Source organism: Rhinolophus hipposideros (assembly GCF_964194185.1).
Source record: "Rhinolophus hipposideros genome assembly, chromosome: 3".
Lineage (NCBI taxonomy): Eukaryota > Metazoa > Chordata > Mammalia > Chiroptera > Rhinolophidae > Rhinolophus > Rhinolophus hipposideros.
Genome location: NC_138049.1, coordinates 95802097 through 95820794, shown reverse-complemented (window position 1 = coordinate 95820794; position 18698 = coordinate 95802097). Strand labels below are relative to the sequence as shown.

Here is an 18698-nt window from a genome sequence, read left to right as displayed (position 1 = left end):
CTGGCTGGGTCACTAACCTCTGTGATCTGCTTCCTTTTCCTCTAGATTATGCGGATCAGACTTCACAAACTCCAGCACATAGGAGAGATGAGCTTCCTACAGCACAACAAATGCGAATGCAGGTGAGGATCGAGTCACGGATTCATTCGTTCAGCAAACCGTGGCAGGGTGCCTGCTCTGTGCCAGGGTTAAGCATATTCCATTTGTTAGCCCGTTTTCACCTTCCAAATGTATAATCTTGGGCATTACACATTGGGCATTTGAATTTTATTTCAGTGTGCCTCAGCTTCCATATCTGTAAAGTGGGTGCAATAATAGTATGTACCTTATAGCATTGTTATAAGGATCAAGTGAGTTATGTGTAAAGAGATTAAACCTATATTGATATATCATAAATACTATGTTAAGTTTTTATTACTATTATCATCATCATTATCATCACCATCTGAACCCCTCTCTGTTTTGTTCTTTTCTCTTTTTCTTCCCACTGCAGACCAAAGAAAGATAGAGCAAGGCAAGAAAAGTAAGTGGCTATGACTTTAGTTCTTCTCCTTTTCCTTGGTCGGTTTTCTTGGTTTGGGGCTCTTGGCTTCCTCTCTCAGGGGGTCTGATGGCTTCACTGGGTTAGGGAGTTGGTCTCATGAAGATATGTGGTGGCAGCAGTGGGATGGAGCAAACTCCAAGTTTATGGCTTCAGAATTAGTGACAAAACCCAGCCTGGAACCTGGAGCCTGGAACTTCCTTTGGGAGAGACGACGTGTTCCAGGTCTCTAGGTCATTCCTGGCCAGGACTTGAAGTTTTGGTGTATTGAGGGGCAGGGTGGACATTGGCTCCCTGGCTTGCTTTGGCCTCCCATCACCCATAGCAGGGAGAGGGAGGGGGTGGCAGAGCTTTTGTGTGGTAGACAAAACGGCCTCTTATGGTGGCTGCTGTGGTGATGCAGTTGGATTTGGGGCCAGCTGGGGTGTTTTCTTGGTGCATGCCCTCCTATGGGAGTGAATCAGGCCTGGGACTGTCAGTCCTCTTGGCCAGGGAGAAAGAGTTGAATGTTGGTCATTTTCTGAGGCTTCCAGTTATTCAGTATGGAGGGTCGAGTCAGGATGGAGCAGGGATGAGTCGGGGCAAGGTCTGGGGTTGGGAGCCTTCAATACAGGGTGAGCGCTGGTATGGCAATGAGTCTACAGGAAAAGAGACTGAGAGAGAGCACCTCTGCCCTTTCCTCTCCCCACCCCCACCATCCTATCTGCCCCCGATGTTCTGGGGACATTGAAGCCCCCCAGACCTCGACCCCTTGCCTCTTCCTAAGTCCCCAACTTCCAGGATTGCTGGGCTATCAGCAGTGATTTGGGAGAGTAAGCGTGTGTGCATGTATACACACACACACACACACACACACACACACACACACAGACGCCTTCCCTCTCTCCCCGTGTGTGTGTGTGTGTGTGTGTGTGTGTGTGTGTGTGTGTGTGTGTGTGAATGTGAGTGAAGACCTTCCTCCTTCCAGCACTTTCTCCCAACAAGAGGGAACAGACTTGCCTCTCACCTTGATCCCTTCCCCTCTCTTTCTTCCCCGGTGGCAGACATTCTGAAGAGCATTCTCTTGGGCCTGGCAGGTGTGGAGCGTACTGGTTCTCTTGAGGTGGACAGGCTTCAGCCTGCCCCCCTTTCCCATTCCCCAAATGCCTGCTTTGCCCACAGGGAGAGTGGGGGGCTCGCCTGGGCTCCGAAGAGAGTCTGGTGAGATGGTGTAGCAGGCTTTGACAGGCTGGGGAGAGAGCTCCCTGCCAAGTGCCGCCCAGGCCACTCCTCTCCATGCCTCCTTAATGCCCACCCCACCCTCCTGCCAGCCTGCCTGGGGCTCTGAGGACATCCAGCCCCACCTCTCAACCCAGGTTATGGCTGGGCAGGCGGGTGATTTCTATGTACTGCTCTTGGTTTTGTGCCAGCACCCAAGTGGAGCTGCTTTCTCATATTTGCAGAGGCAGAGCCTCTTGTTATTGCATTTAGAAATGAAGACAGAAGCACAACCTTGGTACCCTTAACCCCCCATCCCCTCCCCCAATCATGTCAGGTCTCTGACCGAATCCCCAAAACTCTGGCCTACCTTTTATAGCCCCCTGACCTTCAGGGTCAGTCTTGTACATGGTGCTTTGCCCCCTACCTGGTACCAGGAACCACCATGAGCATGGGGGCCTTTGGGGCCTGTGCCCTCCACCCACCCTCTGCTCTCTGCCCAAAGACTTGTTGGGAGCTGGGTTTGCCGCCCCAGGGTGGCCAAAGTGAGAAGAAGGAGCCATCGAGTGCCTGCTGCCCCAACCCACGTGTGTGTGCAAGCTCTTTCCTGGAGCCCACCTGCCTTCAGTCCCCGGAGCATATCCTGTATCCTGCCTTCCTCACTGCTGCTTTTCCTCTCCCCTGCCCCCTCTCTCTCTGGCTCTGTTTTTTTATTTTCCAGAAAATCAGTTCGAGGCAAGGGAAAGGGGCAAAAAAGAAAGCGCAAGAAATCTCGGTATAAGTCCTGGAGCGTGTATGTGGTGCCGCTGCTCTCATTCCCTGGAGCCTAACCAGGGCCCCCAATCTAACTCCTGCCCACAGGACCCCTTAACCCTTCTCCCTCCCTCCCTCTCTCCCTCCCCGGCTCTCATCCTCCCCTCTGCCCCAGTGTCTCTCTCTCACTCTCACTCCACTAATTGGCACCAATGGGTAGATTTGGTGGCGGTGTTGCTGGTCCAAGGTTGGGCTGGGTGGGTGGGCAGAGGGGGCCTAGAGGAATCAGGGAGGGGGTTCTGGCTTGGCTGGGCACTACCTTTCTCTCACCCACTGGGCACTGGTGACGGGCCCATGTTGGCACAGGTGCCAGCCAATGGTACCTGCTTACCCAACTGGCTTCCACTGCTCTAGGCTTCTGCGCTTGTCTGGAAGCTGAGGGTGGTGAGGAGGGCAGACCAGGTGTGAGGAAGGGGCTTGAATGATATGAGGCAGCTTGTTGTTGGCTGGAGGAGGAGGTTGGGTGGGTTCAAGCACCATTTGGCAGCCCCTCTTATGGACTTAGGGCCTCTGGAGGGGAGTCCCCTATTCCAGCCCAACCATGACACACACACAAGCCTCCCTAGAGGGTAGCTGTTTCCTCTGGATTGGAGGCTGTGGTGGACCCTGCTCAGGGCCCTTTGGCCTCCAGTGGCCTGGCCTGTGGACACTGCCTCTGGGCCCAGCCTGCTGTCACACCCTATTTCAGCCCACCTCTGGTGGCGGAGCCTGGGCATGAACCCCCCTTGCACAGGGAGAAGGTGGCCCTCAATTGCCGTCCCCATCGGGAGAAGAGTCAAGGTGTACTCTTTTGGGGACAGTAGCTGTTGGGGCCCTGTGGCCAGAGACTTGCACTTGTCCCCATGAAACCACATTGCCCCTTACTGCAGCCCTTTCCTTGCACTCTGCCCGTCTGTGTCTGCCTCTTCCTGCGGGCAGGCTTCCTAGCCATTGCTGCCTCTTTCCGCCGCTCTCTCTTCTGCTATAGCACTTGGTTCTTTCCAGGGTGTGGTAGGATGTGGGGGCCCACGAGCCGGGTGGGGGTGCCGCTGTGCACACGTTAGGGGATGTTGCATGGGTTTTTTTTTCTCTCTCTCTGCTGACGCTCTAGCTTAGATATCTTTCCTTTTGCCTTTTTGCAGTCCCTGTGGGCCTTGCTCAGAGCGGAGAAAGCATTTGTTTGTACAAGATCCGCAGACGTGTAAATGTTCCTGCAAAAACACAGACTCGCGTTGCAAGGCGAGGCAGCTTGAGTTAAACGAACGTACTTGCAGGTTGGTTTCCAGAGGGTGAGCGAGTCAGAGAGGGGCTTCACATAGAGGTGGAGAGAAAGAGAGAGAGAAAGAGAGAGAGAGAGAGAGAGAGAGAGAGAGAGAGAGAGAGAAAGAGAGAGAGAAGAGAGAGAGAGAGAGAGAGAGAGAGAGAGAGAGAAAGAGAGAGAGAAGAGAGAGAGAGAGAGAGAGAGAGAGAGAGAGATTGAGAGCGCATGAACGCACCTGAGAGGGGCCAGCTGCTTGCTCGGCTTCTAGCTGCCTGCCTGGTGACTACTACCTTCTTGGTTCGCAAGGCCTCTGCGGTGGGTGGCGTGCGCTGGCCTGGCCTGGCAGGGCCCATTCAGAGGTGGCCCTGGTTGCCTGAGTGGGTAGACTGGCGTGGCCTAATATGGTGGTATGGACGCAAGCTGTGTGTTGTGTCCCGTGGTCCTGCTCGTTGTTGGCTGTTGGTCCTGATGTTGTGATGACTATCTTTGCTACTAATACTGAGGGCCCTTCCTGGTGTGGGGGGAACGCTGCGATGTGCAAAGTGAAAACACTCCATTTGGGGGCCTTGCCCTCTGAAGTCTACACCACTGGGCTTCTCATCCCTCAGTGTCTCTCCACAGGGGCCAGGGGTTGAGTCCCTCCTCAGATTGGGGTTCTGGAGTGCATGGGCTTTGGCTGTTGTTGGTTTAGGGCAGGTAGGAGATGTAACATCTGGGGACACTAGATATCTTTAACACCTAGTAGTCATGGTGACAACCTCAAATAGCCCACATATTTCCAGATGCTCCCAGGACGGGTGGAGGGAGGGGCCGTGCCCACTTTCCTAACATTAGATTGAACTTCTCATACCCTGGGCCTGGTTTTTATTCACCTGTGTGACACCCAGCCCTCCCATTCTCACCTCTGAGGCATCTGTGTCTCTGTTCTTTGTCCACAGCGGGGGACCAAGGAAGTATCGCTTTTGTGAGTGAATATAAGAGCGAGTTCAGGGAGTGAGGTCAGGAGCACCGGGCCATTTTGGCCTGTCCTCAAAGGCAGGGAGCCTCTGAGCCCACAGAAGTGTTACCCAGGGAGGAGGGGCTTGTATGGGGATTCCCCAGGCAGGGCCGGGGTGTCCCCTCACTTGTCCAGATGCTCCATTAACCAAGTCCTTGGAGTGTGGCTGCCTCTTCCCATCCACCATGTTCCTGTGGCTTGTGAGTGTTCAGAGGATGCTGACCAGGTCTTGGGGTGTTGGTGTGGGGCTCTGTCTGTTTTGGCAGTATGTGAAGACAGGAAGTGTAGACTAGAATTGGGGTGGGGTCTCGGCCCAACTCCAGGGCTGGATGAGGGATCTCCATCCCCCCCAGAGGCTTCATGGGAGGTAAAGGACTTACCATTTTAGGGTTTCTATAGAGATGATTCTGCAGAGAGACTGACTCTCTGGGATGGGAATGTCTGAGGTAACCTGGGAGCTAATTGAAGTTACCCCGACTTCCAGAGACCTTTCCCCACCCCTGACCTAGCTGTATGGGCAAGTTCAGTACCTCAACCTGGAGGCTTAGGATCCCAATTCCCAAGGTCTCAGAAGAGCAGGGCCTGCTCTGACTCCTCCTCACAGTTGGGAAGGTAAAAGACATCAGACCAGGGCCAGGGGCATAATGAGAAAGTTCTAGAAGTCCCTTCTGCTTCCGTGCGAGTAGCACAGCCACCAATTTGTCTCTCCCCACCCTGAGTTAAGTAGCATATTAGGAAGGAAAGGCAGCCTGGGACCAAGGACTGGCTGCTGCCAATGAGCTCAAGAAAGATGAGGCTTGTAGCCAAGGCTGGGAGAGAGGGCATGGAGAAGGGAGTTGTGTCCCTCACCTTCCTGGGGCCTCAGACCCCGCTGGCTCCCCCTCCCTTGGGAGCCTCACTTCCCCAGGGGCAGAGTCTCCCCTTCAGTTGGCTGTGCTCTTTCCCGTCGCTTCCCCAAAGCAGCCCCATAAAGACTGAGCTGAAACACCTCTTTCAGGGCAGGGACCCTTTCCTGATGAACTTGGTCCAACTCTGATCACCCAGCAGCTCTTAAATGTCAAGTAGCGACTGTTCTTTAGTACTTACTCATTTGTTGCATGTGATGAGATGTCCTCATGTTCTTGTTTTGTCTCAACAAGATTGTAAGCTTTAGAGGGCAGACTGGGCATAGCTACTACTCAGACAGTAGCTCAGACAGTCTGGGGGGGTGTCCTCGAACAGGGGTGGCTTTCTCCCTCGCCCCAGAGCTCCCTGAGGCAGGACCTTTCTGCTGCAAGGACTCTGGCTGCCAGGAAGGGCAGGCTGCCTACCTCACCACCAGGTCTCCTCACCTGGCCCTGACACCTGGCCTCTGTGTTCCATTCCCTGCAGATGTGACAAGCCAAGGCGGTGAGCCCGGCTGGAGGAAGGAGCCTCCCTCAGGGTTTCGGGAACCTCTCACCAGGAAAGATGGCTACAGAATGACTGATAGAAAAAGCACGCCGCTGCCACCACACCACCATCACATCGACAGAACAATCCTTAATCCAGAAACCTGAAATGAAGGAAGAGGAGACTTGCGCAGAGCACTTTGGGTCCGGAAGGCGAGACTCCGGCAGAAGCATTCCCGGGCGGGTGACCAAGCACGGTCCCCCTTGGAATTGGATCGCTATTTTATTTTTCTTGCTGCTAAATCACCGAGCCCGGAAGATTAGAGAGTTTTATTTCTGGGATTCTTATAGACACACCCACCCACATACATAACGTTTATATATATATATATATATTATATATATAAAAATAAATATATATATTTTATATATATAAAATATATATATTCTTTTTTTAAATTAACATTGCTAATGTTATTGGTGTCTTCACTGGATGTATTTGACTGCTGTGGACTCGAGTTGGGAGGAACATGTTCCCACCCAGATCCCGACAGGGAAGAGGGTGGGAGGAGAGACTCTGGCATCATCTTTTTGACCCTCTTAGGGAGGCCAGGGTCCCCTCCTTTGCCTAGGAACATGCAAGGCCAGGGCATGGGGGCAAATTTGGCCTGCTTTTGGGAACACCGACAAACCCAGCCCTGGTTCTGAGCCTCTCCCCCAAGTCAAATGGACAGAAAGACAGACGACAGGTACAGGGAATGAGGATGGTAGCTCCCAACAGGAGTTTGGGGAGCCTCAGGACACTTCTGTGCTTTGGGGATCCCCACCACATGCTGCACGGGAATCTTGCTCCCAGAGGCACTGCTTGGAAGATTTAGGAGCCTTTACCTACTCTCACCTGCTTCCGAGAAGCCCGGGAGGCCACTGACAGATGTCTTGGAGAAGACAAAAGAGACATTGGTGGAAGATGGATAGCCCGGTGACAGCTCGTCGTCCGAGGGAAGGGCCTCCTGCCTTGGTCCTTTCCCTATTCTCCTTCCTGGGTGCAGCCCAGGAGGGCCTGACGTCCTCAGACTATTGAAACCACTAGTTCTGTCCCCCCAGGAGACCTGGCTCTGTGTGTGTGAGTGGTTAACCCTCCTCCGTCCCCCGACCCAACCCTCCCCGCGGCACAGAGAGACAGGGCAGGACCCACATGCCCACCATGGAGGCAGAGAAAAGAGAAAGTGTTTTATATACGGTACTTATTTAATATCTCTTTTTAATTAGAAATTAAAGCAGTTAATTTAATTAAAGAGTAGGGTTTTTTCAGTATTCTTGGTTAATATTTAATTGCAACTATTTATGAGATGTATCTCTCTCTCGCTCTCTCTCGCTCTCTCTTATTTGTACTGGTCTTTGTGTATAAAATTCATGTTTCCAATCTCTCTCTCCCTGATCGGTGACGGTCATCAGCTTGTCCCGAACAGATATTTAATTTTGCTAACACTCAGCTCTGCCCTACCCTTTCCCCTGGCTCCCCACCACACATTCCTTTGAAATAAGGTTTCAATATACATTTACATACTATATATATATTTGGCAACTTGTGTTTGTGTATATATATATATATATATATATATATGTTTATGTATATATGTGATTCTGATAAAATAGACATTGCTATTCTGTTTTTTATATGTAAAAACAAAACCAGAAAAAATAGAGAATTCTACATACTAAATCTTTCTCCTTTTTTAATTTTAATATTTGTTATCGTTTATTTATTGGTGCTACTGTTTATCCATAATAATTGTGGTGGGAAAGATATTAACATCACATCTTTGTCCCTAGTGCAGTTTTTCGAGATATTCCGTAGTACATATTTATTTTTAAACAGCAACAAAGAAATACAGATATATCTTAAAAAGCATTTTGTATTAAAGAATTTAATTCTGATCTCAAAGCTCCTCCTGGTTTCTCCTTCTCCATTGAATCCTTGTTCCAGACTTCCTCCTGCCCCCTTTCCCTCTTCCCTTGGGGAATATGGCATTTATCTTAGGTCTGGGAAAAGGGGTCCCAGGTGTGTTATATATGGGCCCCCCCCCACCTCACTGTGCTGGGGCCCAGAGTCCTTCCATTCTGCCTGGGCTGGTCCTGAGGAACCTGTCCATTCTCTTCCATGATATGGTGTGTGTGTGGGGGGGTCGGGGGTGCGGGAAGGGAGTGAGTGCTCTGGAAATGGGGGAGGGAGAGACAGCTCCTTAGACAGGAGCCAAGGCCCTGCAGTGAGTGGTGCTGCCTTCAGGAATCACGTCATCCTGGCCCTGTCCCTTGATCAAGGAAGGACCAGGCCATGTGTCTGACCTTGCTGCCCAGGGGACAGGAGAGAGCTGGGTTTGGCTACAGGGCCCTGTGGGCTACAACAGGCTGAGAATAGGAAGTGGTTGCTCACAGGGGCTTGGACCCCAGGGTATAATTTAGTTTTGCTTAGTGAGTCCTGGAGTTCCTTGAGCCCCTGTAAGGTAGACCCACAGCTCTGGTTGCCCCTGAGGGGACTTTTCTCCTGCAGTCCTTGCAGGAGAAGGTAGAAGCTGTCTGGGTCTTTGGCATTTATGAGCAATGCTTCCAAATCCATGTCTCTAGCCTCTCTTTTATTGCTACAAACAGTATTTATTGGGCCTGCCATCTCGCTAGGGCAAGGGATGCTATTAGGACTAAGACACCATTCCACCCTTCATGGATCTGGTGAGGAGACACAGAATTATACATCCACAAACAGGAAAACGTGAAATATTGTGGGGCCACCTGATCCTGCGTGGGGGATGTATCGGGAGTGGCAGAATCTGGGGGGGAGGGCTCTTACTTCTAGGCTGCCCCTTAAAGAAGACAGATGGGTTGTGTGGAGCGTGAAAGGGTTGCAGCAGACATCCCAGGCAGAAGGGATAAAGTGAGCAAAGGCATGGAGGGGGCACTCAGGAAGGCAGCGGGTGAGGGGTGGAGGCTGGAGAGAGAAGCAGAGTCAGCTTGCGGGGAACCTGCAATGCCGCCCCAGTGCCAAGAGCCTATGACCTGTCGGAGATGAGCAGCAGCTGAGGGGCTTTAAACAGGGAACATCCCAGCAGTGTGGCAGGCAGGAGGCAGGGAGGCCAGCAGGAGGCTGTTGCAGTCTCCCAGGGGGAGATGTCGAGGGGGTGGTGACTTCCTGAGAGTGATTGGGGAGGGTGCCCCCTGTCTCTCCAGGCTATACTGTGAGGAAGACAGGAGGCAAGGTCCCTGCCCTCACGGAGCTTTTGGTCAAGTAAGCACTGGTTTTCCAAGCACCTTCTACCTGCCAGCTCTGACATTGGTTAACGATGAATCCACACAAAAATGTCCTGTCAGATGGGGGCTCTTGTCGTCCCCAGTAGGTATTTGAGCCTCTCAATTGGCCTCCTGGATTCTCCTCCTCCGTTTAGTTGATTCTCACACAACAGCCAGAGTGAATATACTAACATGTGAGCCCAATCATGTCACCTTTAGGCTCAAAACCCTGTAGAGACTCCGTTTTACTCAGAGAAAAAGCCAAAGTCTATACAATGGCCTTACAAGGCCCTGTACCATCCAGGCTGCCTCGACCACCCTGACTCAGTGACTTCTGACCCACCTCCCACAATAGTCACTCGTCTCCAATCACACTGGCTGCTTCTTTGTTCCTCAAACAGCAGGCATGCTCTGTCCTCAGGGCCTTTGCGTTGGTTGTTCCCTCTTCCTGGAGTACTCTTCCTCCAGACATGGTATGCGTGGCTCTCTTAACCTTCGGGTCTTGTTCCCTTCTCAGTGAGGCCACCTTGACCACTGCACTCCTTCCTCACACTGCACTTTTCAGCACCTTCTCTTTTTTCCCATTGCACATGCCATCTTCTGACATACTCTAGAACAGAGCTGTCCAACAGAATTGTCACGTGAGCCACATTTGGAAGTGAACGTTTTCTAGGAGCCAGATTTTAAAAGGTTAAAAGAAATAGGTGAAATTGATTGGCATCGTTTATTTTCTAAAATCATATATCTCGAAAATATCATTGCAACATCTAATCAATATAAAAATCAATGAAAGATTTAACTTCTAAACGACATCTTCAAATCTGTATTTTGTCCTTATTGCACCTCTCAATTGGGGGGTAGCCACATTTCCAATGCTCAATATACGCACGTGGCTAGCGGCTACCATTCTGGATAGTATAGCTCCAAAATGCATTCCACCTTTGGTCTGTCTTCACCCTCCCCACCCCCCACTAGGATGCAAGCAATGTGAGGGTAGAGATTTTTATCTGTTCATTGTTTTCTCTCCAGCTCCTAGAACAGTGCCTGGAACATTGTATATGCTCCATAAACATTTGTGAATTGACTGACATTGTTGAAACTGAGGCCTGGTGACTGAGGGTTTCACCCCAAGATTGTAGAGGTGGAGGAGGGCTGGCACTGGTGAGAGGGGTTGGTGGAGGGGCTTGCTAACAGGTGGGGATTTGAGCATGGCTGGGCGAGGAGAAGGGTTCAGCATCAGCGGTAAGGATTAGGGACAAAGGCCTCTTCGTGGGTGCCAGGCTCTGTCTCCTCCTTTTAGCAATCCTGGAGATGGGGCTCATTATTTCTGCTTGGCAGGGGAGAAGCAGGAGGCTCAGAGAGGGTAAATAACTTGCCCAAACATTTACATACAGCCAGTACATGGCCAAGCTAGAATTTAAACCAGCTTTCCTGACTCCAATTCTAGTGCTCTTTCCATCACACCATGGTTGCCCCAGGCTAGGGCAGAGCATCAACAAATAAAAATGAGTCGTCTAGACCGAATACAAACAGGCAGAAGAAAAGTGGGACAGGGGGAGGATGTGGTGGTGGCCAAACCCAGGGCTGAAATCCAGACTTACCCAAGTGTGGTAAGGCAAGGCAAGGGACGGCAAGAGCTGTCTCCAGGGGCTGAGGCTCGTCAGTGGAAGATCCGAAACCTAAGTACGAAAGAGATTGCAACACGTAGCCTTGGAAGAGAGAAACAGTCTTTAAATAGATTATGGAGAAAAGAAGGATAAAATGAACATGCTGCCTCCCCCAATAGTATAAGTCCCGCTCACGCACCTCTGCAGTCTTCCCAAAGGACTGCTCAAGGCCCAGGGAAGACCCAGTCAAGGCGCAATGCCTCTGTTCCCTGTGATTGGGCCTGCCAAGCTGTCCCAGTTCATCTTCCCTCTGTGGGACTCACCCCCTCGCTTCCCCAGTCTGAGCAGCGTTTTCTCTGAAGATTCACAATGCTCCTTCTCAACTCTGGTCTGCCCACCGAGTCCCTTTCCCTTCTTCCTAGGGACTGACCTCCTCTGGTCACAATCCCAAAGGCCTTTGGGGTACTTGCTTCTCCAAAGAACCTGCCAGGCTTCTCTCCTCCCTCCTGGAAGGAATTTGAGTGGATCCGTACAGACCTTAGTGATTTTGGAAGTCCAACCACCCTGCTGGAGAGAGAAGCCAGGTAGAGAGAGACTCAGGTAGAAGCAGGCCACCGCTGTTCCAACCTCCCCAAGCTGACTCACTAGACATGCGAGGGAGGTCATTTTGGATTCTCCAAACCCAGCTGAGCCATTCTAACCAACAATACAGAAAATAGAAAGAAGCCATCCCCTGCCAAGATGTAGAGAGTTGTGAACAAAGGTATGGGCAGTTGTGTCAAGCTGTGAAGTTTTGCGCTGGTTGTAACACAGCAATCATAACGGAGCCACCCAACTAAACTAAACGGTCACATTCTTGGGGCTCGTACCTTTGTCCCTTTCCATCCATAAGGTTTTACTGGTACCCATGATGCTGTCAGGAAGGTAAAGGGAGGTCCAAGGATGGAAGGACATATTTATAAAAGGATCAGAGACCAGGAGTCCGTCCTGTTGGGAAGATTCAGTGCGAGGGCTGAATTCTGGCAGGACAAAATATTGTCCAAATTTCTAGAGTGAGGACAGGAACTCCGTTTTATTGAAGTCTCACCAAGAGAAAGTGGGCCTCACCTACAGCATAAGGGAGAGAAGCTAGAGGACGAGAAGAATGAATTGGCAGAAAGAGAAGCACAAGGGATTTGGAGGAACAAGCTAGAGACTCCTTTCCATCCCTTCCCTTCCTCCCTCCCATCCTCCAGCATTTATGGAATATCAGCCGTATGTACTATGCCCTGGTATAGAACGGTCTCTCAGTCAGCCTACAGCAGACAGGGGATAGCTAAGATGACCCTTTGGAGACCCCACCAGGTTGGTCTTGGAGTCGTTGGGAGGGAGACAACTCAGCTGTATCCACAGGACTTTATCCATCAGGACACCGGAGGTGGGGGAGGGCAGGGAAGGAATCAGTAAATATTTATAATCTGCCTGGAAAGGGAAAATGCAAGCAAAGATAGGGCCTGGTTGAAAATCTGTTGAGGAGAGGACAGGAGCAGGAAGAGCTAGAACTGAGAAGAGCAGTGATTCAAAGGGAAAGGAGCCGTCAGGCACTGGTACCTACGGGAGGAAGGCTGGGCCTGGGTCTCCTCAGGAGACCTGAAACAGGTTTTATAAAGTTGCGTTTGCCTGTGGAGGGGCTAGTCTGTTCGTGAAGGAGGTATAAGTGCTGGGGACTCTGGGAGCTCCCAGCCTGAGGGGGGGTGATAGCCCTCGCCCTCACAGTTTCTAGAGGGAGGAGACAGAACCCCTGCCATCAGACATTTCCTTGTTGATTAAGATGAAAACAGTTCTCAGGAGGCAACCTTTGCCTTCATTTGGCTGTTGTAGGTGTTTGGAACGACCAGATATTGATCCTGATGAGCCCTTTCGGGGCCTGCAACCCCATTCTTCCCTCTTCTCCCAGCATATTTATTTAGTCCTCTCAGGGCTTCTCTCCCCATTTGGTATGAGACAAGCGAGCCTCACTAATCTGCACACTGATGTTTCCCCACATATCCCCCCACGGTCCCTGGCTCTGGCTCCAAATAGGGCAGATGCCAACACGTGTCCCCCTGCTGGGGCCCCGTCCTGTCTCCTCTGCAGAGGAGGCCAGAGAACCCCTTTCATCAGTTGCTCGGGCTCCCTGCAAGGAAACGATGTTCTTACTCTCCACCCTTGGTGCACTGATTTAGCCATCCTGGGACTGGAAGTGGGGAGATGGCCTGTGAGGCCCCCCGCTTGTAGGGACCTCTCCTCAAACGTCCTGCTGGGTGCCTCTGCAGAGACCTGTCTAGGCCACCCTAAGCCCCACCAAGACTTCTGGAAGATCTTGGTTGGAATCCTGGGTCTGTCATTGGCCAAATTACTTCCCTGAGCCTCAGCTTTCTGATCTCCAAAGTAGGGACAGTCATATCTGCATTGTGAGCTTGAGAGGATGGATGAAGGGATGGCATGTGACAGTACGTGGTACAGTAGCTGGTATGCAGGGTGTGCTCAGAAATGGTCATTGTAATTATGCTGTTTTTTCCACATCAAGGCTTTTCTTCTCTGAGCTCCCACTTTAGTATAATTTAGCTGGGTGGTTTTCCTCCTCACTTTTTCATTATTAAACTGAAATACCATGATGGGGTTTTACACCCATCTTTGTGAGTCTATATCCTTACTTTCCCTCTGAGGAGTGAGGCAAGTCAGGGCGGGTTCAGCCCTGGAGCCAGGACTGGAGAAGAGGGGTTGGACCAAAGGGAAGGAGGGTGTGGAGAGAGCCTCTTCTGGTCGGGGCTGAGGCCCCGTGGTTCTGAGCTTGCACTGAGTATTTGTGGAATTAGTGAGCAAATGAACCAGAACACAAAGCCAATCTTCGCTCACTGGCCCCCTAAAACACTGAGAGTGTCTGTGTGAAAGAGGAGGCCTTGTTCAACCCTTTATACACACAGCTGGGCTCCGGCAGAAAACCTTGAGGCCTGGGCAGGGCTGCCTGGGATTGTTCTTCCCTCAGCTGCCCTCAGATTGTTCCCAGCTTACATCTGAGGGGTCTACAAGGGAGACCCTCAGGAGCATCCATCTCAGAAGCCCCTTAAGACTAAGCTGCTGTCATTCAGGATCTTCAGGGGGAAAGGTTTGTGGTACAGGTATGGGGACGGACTTCTGGGACGGAGGCAGGGGAGAGAGAGGCCTTCCTTGAGACTCTGAGAGCTGGGAGCTGGCATCTCCTGGAGAGGCAGCAGGAGGATAGTTTCTGGAGAAATCTTTAAGGAGGGTGTTTGCATATCCGTATGCTTTTGGCTTCCAGAGGAATCTCCACCCCACCCCTGGTCTCTGCTTCATTCCGACAGTGCTTCCCTCCCAAACTGCCTCAGCCTTGCTCCTCTCTATCCAGCTTGAGAAAGAGAGGATGGCTGGGCCTGGATTTAGCGCCTGCTGGACGCTGTGGGGGAAGGCAGGCACCCTTGAAGCATCTTCTCATCCAGAGCACAATCCCAGGCCACAGGCATTCTTCCGCACGAGCATATCCACACAGGCTTGCGCCCGCGCATACACAAGTGTGACAGGGGTCACACTCCCAGTCACGGGGCGGCCGCCTGGTTGGGTAAGGGTTCCTGGGGTGGGGGCTGTGAGGCCCAGCGGAGGGACCTAGCTTCTCAGGACTAGCCCCCAGGGGGTTGGGGGGGCAGGGGACTAACATGGCTGTAGTCCCATGACCCCAAGCTGCCCTCCGGGAGCTGCTGTGTTCAGCAATAAACACCTCGTGGCTATTAATAGAACCCTTTATCTGGCAGCCATAGAACTGATAACACTGGGTCACTTCTGGCCCATCCCAGCCTGACTGCCTGGGTTCAAATCCCAGCTGCTGATTCTGGGTGCCTGATGTCCAAAACCCAAACTCAAAACGCAGCCCTAACCCTGACAGCTTCTAAACAGAGTCTTGGGAAAAAATTACCCTTTTGAATCTCTGATGTCATCTGTCAAACAGGTACCATGATACCTGAGGCTCAGAGAAATGTGGGTGGGCTTACGGTAGTGACTGGTAAGTAGTAAGTGCCCCCCACAAGGTCAGCCCTTGTTGCAGCCGTGACTGGGCATGGGATGGCGGGAAGAGGATTTGGGGTCAAACACTGGGCTGTACGTTTGACAGCAGTAGTTTTCTGGCTCTGTGACCCTGGGCTAGTGGCTTGACCTCTCTCGGTCTCATTGTGCTGATCTGTAACACTGTGGTGATAACACCTAGTTTCCAGGTGTGAATGTGGATTAACTTAGATAATGAACATAAAGTATTGCCACTTAAGAGGGGCTCAATCAAGATAGTACTTGTTAAATGAATGGATGAATGTTAGTCATGCCACTCTGTCAAGGTCCCCAAGGGCAGGGACAGATTAGGTCTCATCAGCCTTGGTACCTCCTGAAGATAGAGAGCAACTCTGGGCTTGCTTCCTTGAGGCTGATCTACAGAACCCAAAATAGGTTCATTTTAGATAGTTTATTCCCTTGGTTGGGGTGGAATGTGAAAAGAGCCAGTGTAGAAACCCACAAGGCAAGAGAGAAACAACTTTTCCTTTCCTCTTAGTAACGAGGTGCAGGCCGGCGACCCAACCCTTCGCCCCCCTCCTGGCCCTGGGGAAGGGAATATTTTTACCCACAAAAGCTATGAGAACTCAGGGAATGCCCTCCTGGTGAGGCCAGTGGGATCACCCCTTTTCCTTCTGGCTGCAGCCATCCCAGCCACACTTCTGGCACTGCCCTACTCCAGTGTCTCACTAAAAGCCAAAACTGTGGATATGTATGTTGGCGGGGGGGGGGAAGGTGCGGGGAGAGAAGAGGACAGAAGAGACATGAGGGTGTAGGTCAGAGCTCAGCTCAATGCTGGTAAAACCCTCCCCTAGGCCGCATGACTTCAGAGAAACTGTCCCCAGATGCCAGTGGTTTGCCAGGCCCAGCCGTTGGTGTTTGCCTAACAGGAAGTTCCCCCAAAGATTGTCTTATCTTGACTGGCCTGGCGTGGCTGCTGAGAAGGGGCAGAGGAGGTCATTCACTCTTCTGCCCATCACCACCACACGCCCACTCCAAAGGCTATTCCTCGCCTGCCTCATCCCAGCCACACTTCCTGGGGTTGGGGGGAGGTAGCTGCGCAAGCTGGGGTGTCTGGGAATCTGAAAACTGCCTTCTGGTAGCTGAGGGTTCCCAGGGACTCTCATTCTGCCCCCTCCCTCGTCCCCCTGATCAGTACCTGGTACCTGGAGACCCCGAGTTTCTCCTGCTGTCTGTTAGTGCTTTGTGGGTCTCAGGGCACCCTGGTCAGCCTGACCCTTTTGGGTCTAAGGATGGGGTGCCACATATAGCAAGTAAAAACACAAGCTTATCCAGTTAATTTTCCATCGTTTTCCTGAAATTCAAATTTAACTGGGCATTCTGTACTTAGTCTGGCAACCATACTTGGAGGGAGTGGCTCGACCTGCCTCTCAAATGATTCCTTTTGGGGCTTTGATGCTTCTCTCCCCCCTCCCCTGCTTCTTGCTGCTTTGCCAGTGAAGTTCCCAGAGTAGACATAGCAATCAGGCCATTGTTCTGGAGATTTCCTCAATTTTTGCCGGCAGCTGAGATGGGAAACACATTAGGAGCTTTCTGAGGGCAGAGAAGCAGGGTTTACCCCCGGTAGGGGCCTTGTGTCTCTCCCCTCAGACTGGGAAGCTCCTTTTCCCCCTCTCCATCATCACTGGGACCATTCTCTAGAGGAACTGGATGCTGACCCCCAGGCCTGACCTTTTCCATAGGCTCAATATGTGCTGTGAGAGCTGGGAGAGCCTGCTGGTCAGCAAACATTCATTTCATCTTTTCTGACGTCAGCCAGGGGTAATCTCCCCCAGCTTTGTTTTTGTAGGCAGCTATCTCAAGAAAGCCCCCAGGCTCTGGACACTTACAGTGGAAATTCTTCCATAGGAGCCACCTGAGCTCTGTCAATGACCAGCTCTGTGATGCGGGGCAGGCTCTGACTCCTCTCTGGGCCTCAGCGTCTCCATCTGTACAATGGCAATGCATCTAGCCTGCTGACCTAGGAGCAGTATTTTCCCAAAGGCAAATTATGACCTCTCCGTGGATCATGAAGTCAGTTTTGTGGTTTGCCACCAACATTGTACTTTTTCTTAACTATGAAAGAAAATAGGGTAGAAAATATTCAGAGAGGCTTGTGGGTAATAAGGGTAAGCATTGTTTCTTGAAACTCTTGGAGGATGTGTGTGTGCATATGTGTTCAGGGGTCACAGGGTAGAATATTTCACATGGGTTATGGTGAAACAAAAACGTCAAGAAGACAGTATCTTAGAAGCTATGACAGAAGAGTGGCCGGGGCAACTGGAGACCCTGAAGTAGGTATGTGGTCCTTCACCTCATGTCAGGCCTGCGTGCAGCCCCCTCTTCGAGGCCCTTCTTTGCTCTCCCAGGCCTTATCTTAGTGCCCTGCCTCTGTGGGTCTGGGACACCCGCCAACCCCCTCCCGCCCCCCACACGTCCAGAGGCCAGGTCCCTCCCAGCTGAGAGCCTCAGGGGCTAGTCTGGTTCCCCTGCCACCCCACAGAAGGTGCTGAGATCCTCAGCCCGGTGGTGGCCAGCCCTCCCGGCTGCCTCTCTCTGCCCCACAGTAGCAGGATATTGGGAAACCAAAGCTCTGGCCAAGTGGAGAAACATTGCTCCCTCTCTAGCTTTCCCAACTGCCCTCCACCCTGCCAGGGCTGATGCTCATTAACCCCTTCCTGGGGGATGGGGGCCCTCTTCAGGAGTTGTGGGGTCTGGGTGGCTAGACATGACAGAGAGAGGGTGAGGGGCTGGGGGCCCTTTGCTGTGTGACTTGACAAATCTCTGGCTTTTTGAGACTCACTGCCCTGTCTTTCCTCTGGGGAATAAGATACAGGTGTGACCCACATTCCGGGGGGGATTTGAGGATAAAACAGGTAGAAGGTGGGAAAGACCTGGTAGATTGCTATTTGGAATGTTACATCGTTGTTTCCCTCTCTCTCTGTGGGTGCCATGATCCTGGGGTCCAAATCACATAGGGTAAAACAGGCAGAAAGAGGAACTGGCCCTGAAGTGGGGTCAGGCTCACTCAGGAAGGGAAAATTTTGATTTTTGGTTTGGAAAAAAAGTGGGAACAAAAAGCTCTTGACTTGTAGGGCTCTCAGTTAGAGGGCAAGAACAGCCTTGCCCTCAGGGCCATTAGTCTGAAGGAGAGACACAACCCTGCCCTCAGGGAGCCCTGGTTTGGGGGGTGGGGGAGCCCTGGTCTGGGGGGTAGGGGAGGCCTGTGGAAATCCACTTCCTTGGCTCTTCCCCTAGATGCCCCAAGCAGGCTGGTTTGGGGAAGAATCTCCAGGGCACTACTATCCCTTCCCCCGCAGCGCTAGCCTGTGGCCTTAGGTATGGCATGATCTGGAGTATCCCAGGAAGGAGTCCTCCCCCGCCCCCCGCCATGCCCACCATCACCCTCCTAGCTCTCCCTTCCCTGACTGACCACATGTCAGAAATCAGTGCATTCAAGTCCCTCCTTAGATTAAGGGCTACAAAGGATCCTGGAGATCTGTGAGTCCTAGATCCGAGGAGGAAACTGAGACCTAGGGGAGGACCTCTTCCCGAGGTCACACAGGAAGTAACAGCA

The 18698-nt window shown here is 51.9% G+C and overlaps 1 protein-coding gene across 3 annotated transcripts in view; it reads left to right on the top strand.

The window, feature by feature from the left end:
• The window catches only part of VEGFA (vascular endothelial growth factor A), a 32650-nt gene extending 24603 nt beyond the window's left edge, over positions 1 to 8047 (top strand). For all 3 annotated transcript variants that reach the window (XM_081044359.1, XM_081044358.1, XM_081044357.1), the window contains exons 4-8: positions 46 to 122; positions 494 to 523; positions 2460 to 2531; positions 3673 to 3804; positions 6160 to 8047. In XM_081044359.1, the coding sequence (XP_080900485.1) occupies positions 46 to 122; positions 494 to 523; positions 2460 to 2531; positions 3673 to 3804; positions 6160 to 6181 (333 nt within the window). In that variant the 3' untranslated portion in view covers positions 6182 to 8047. The remainder of the gene's footprint in view (positions 1 to 45; positions 123 to 493; positions 524 to 2459; positions 2532 to 3672; positions 3805 to 6159) is intronic.
• Positions 8048 to 18698: the final 10651 nt, after the last annotated feature.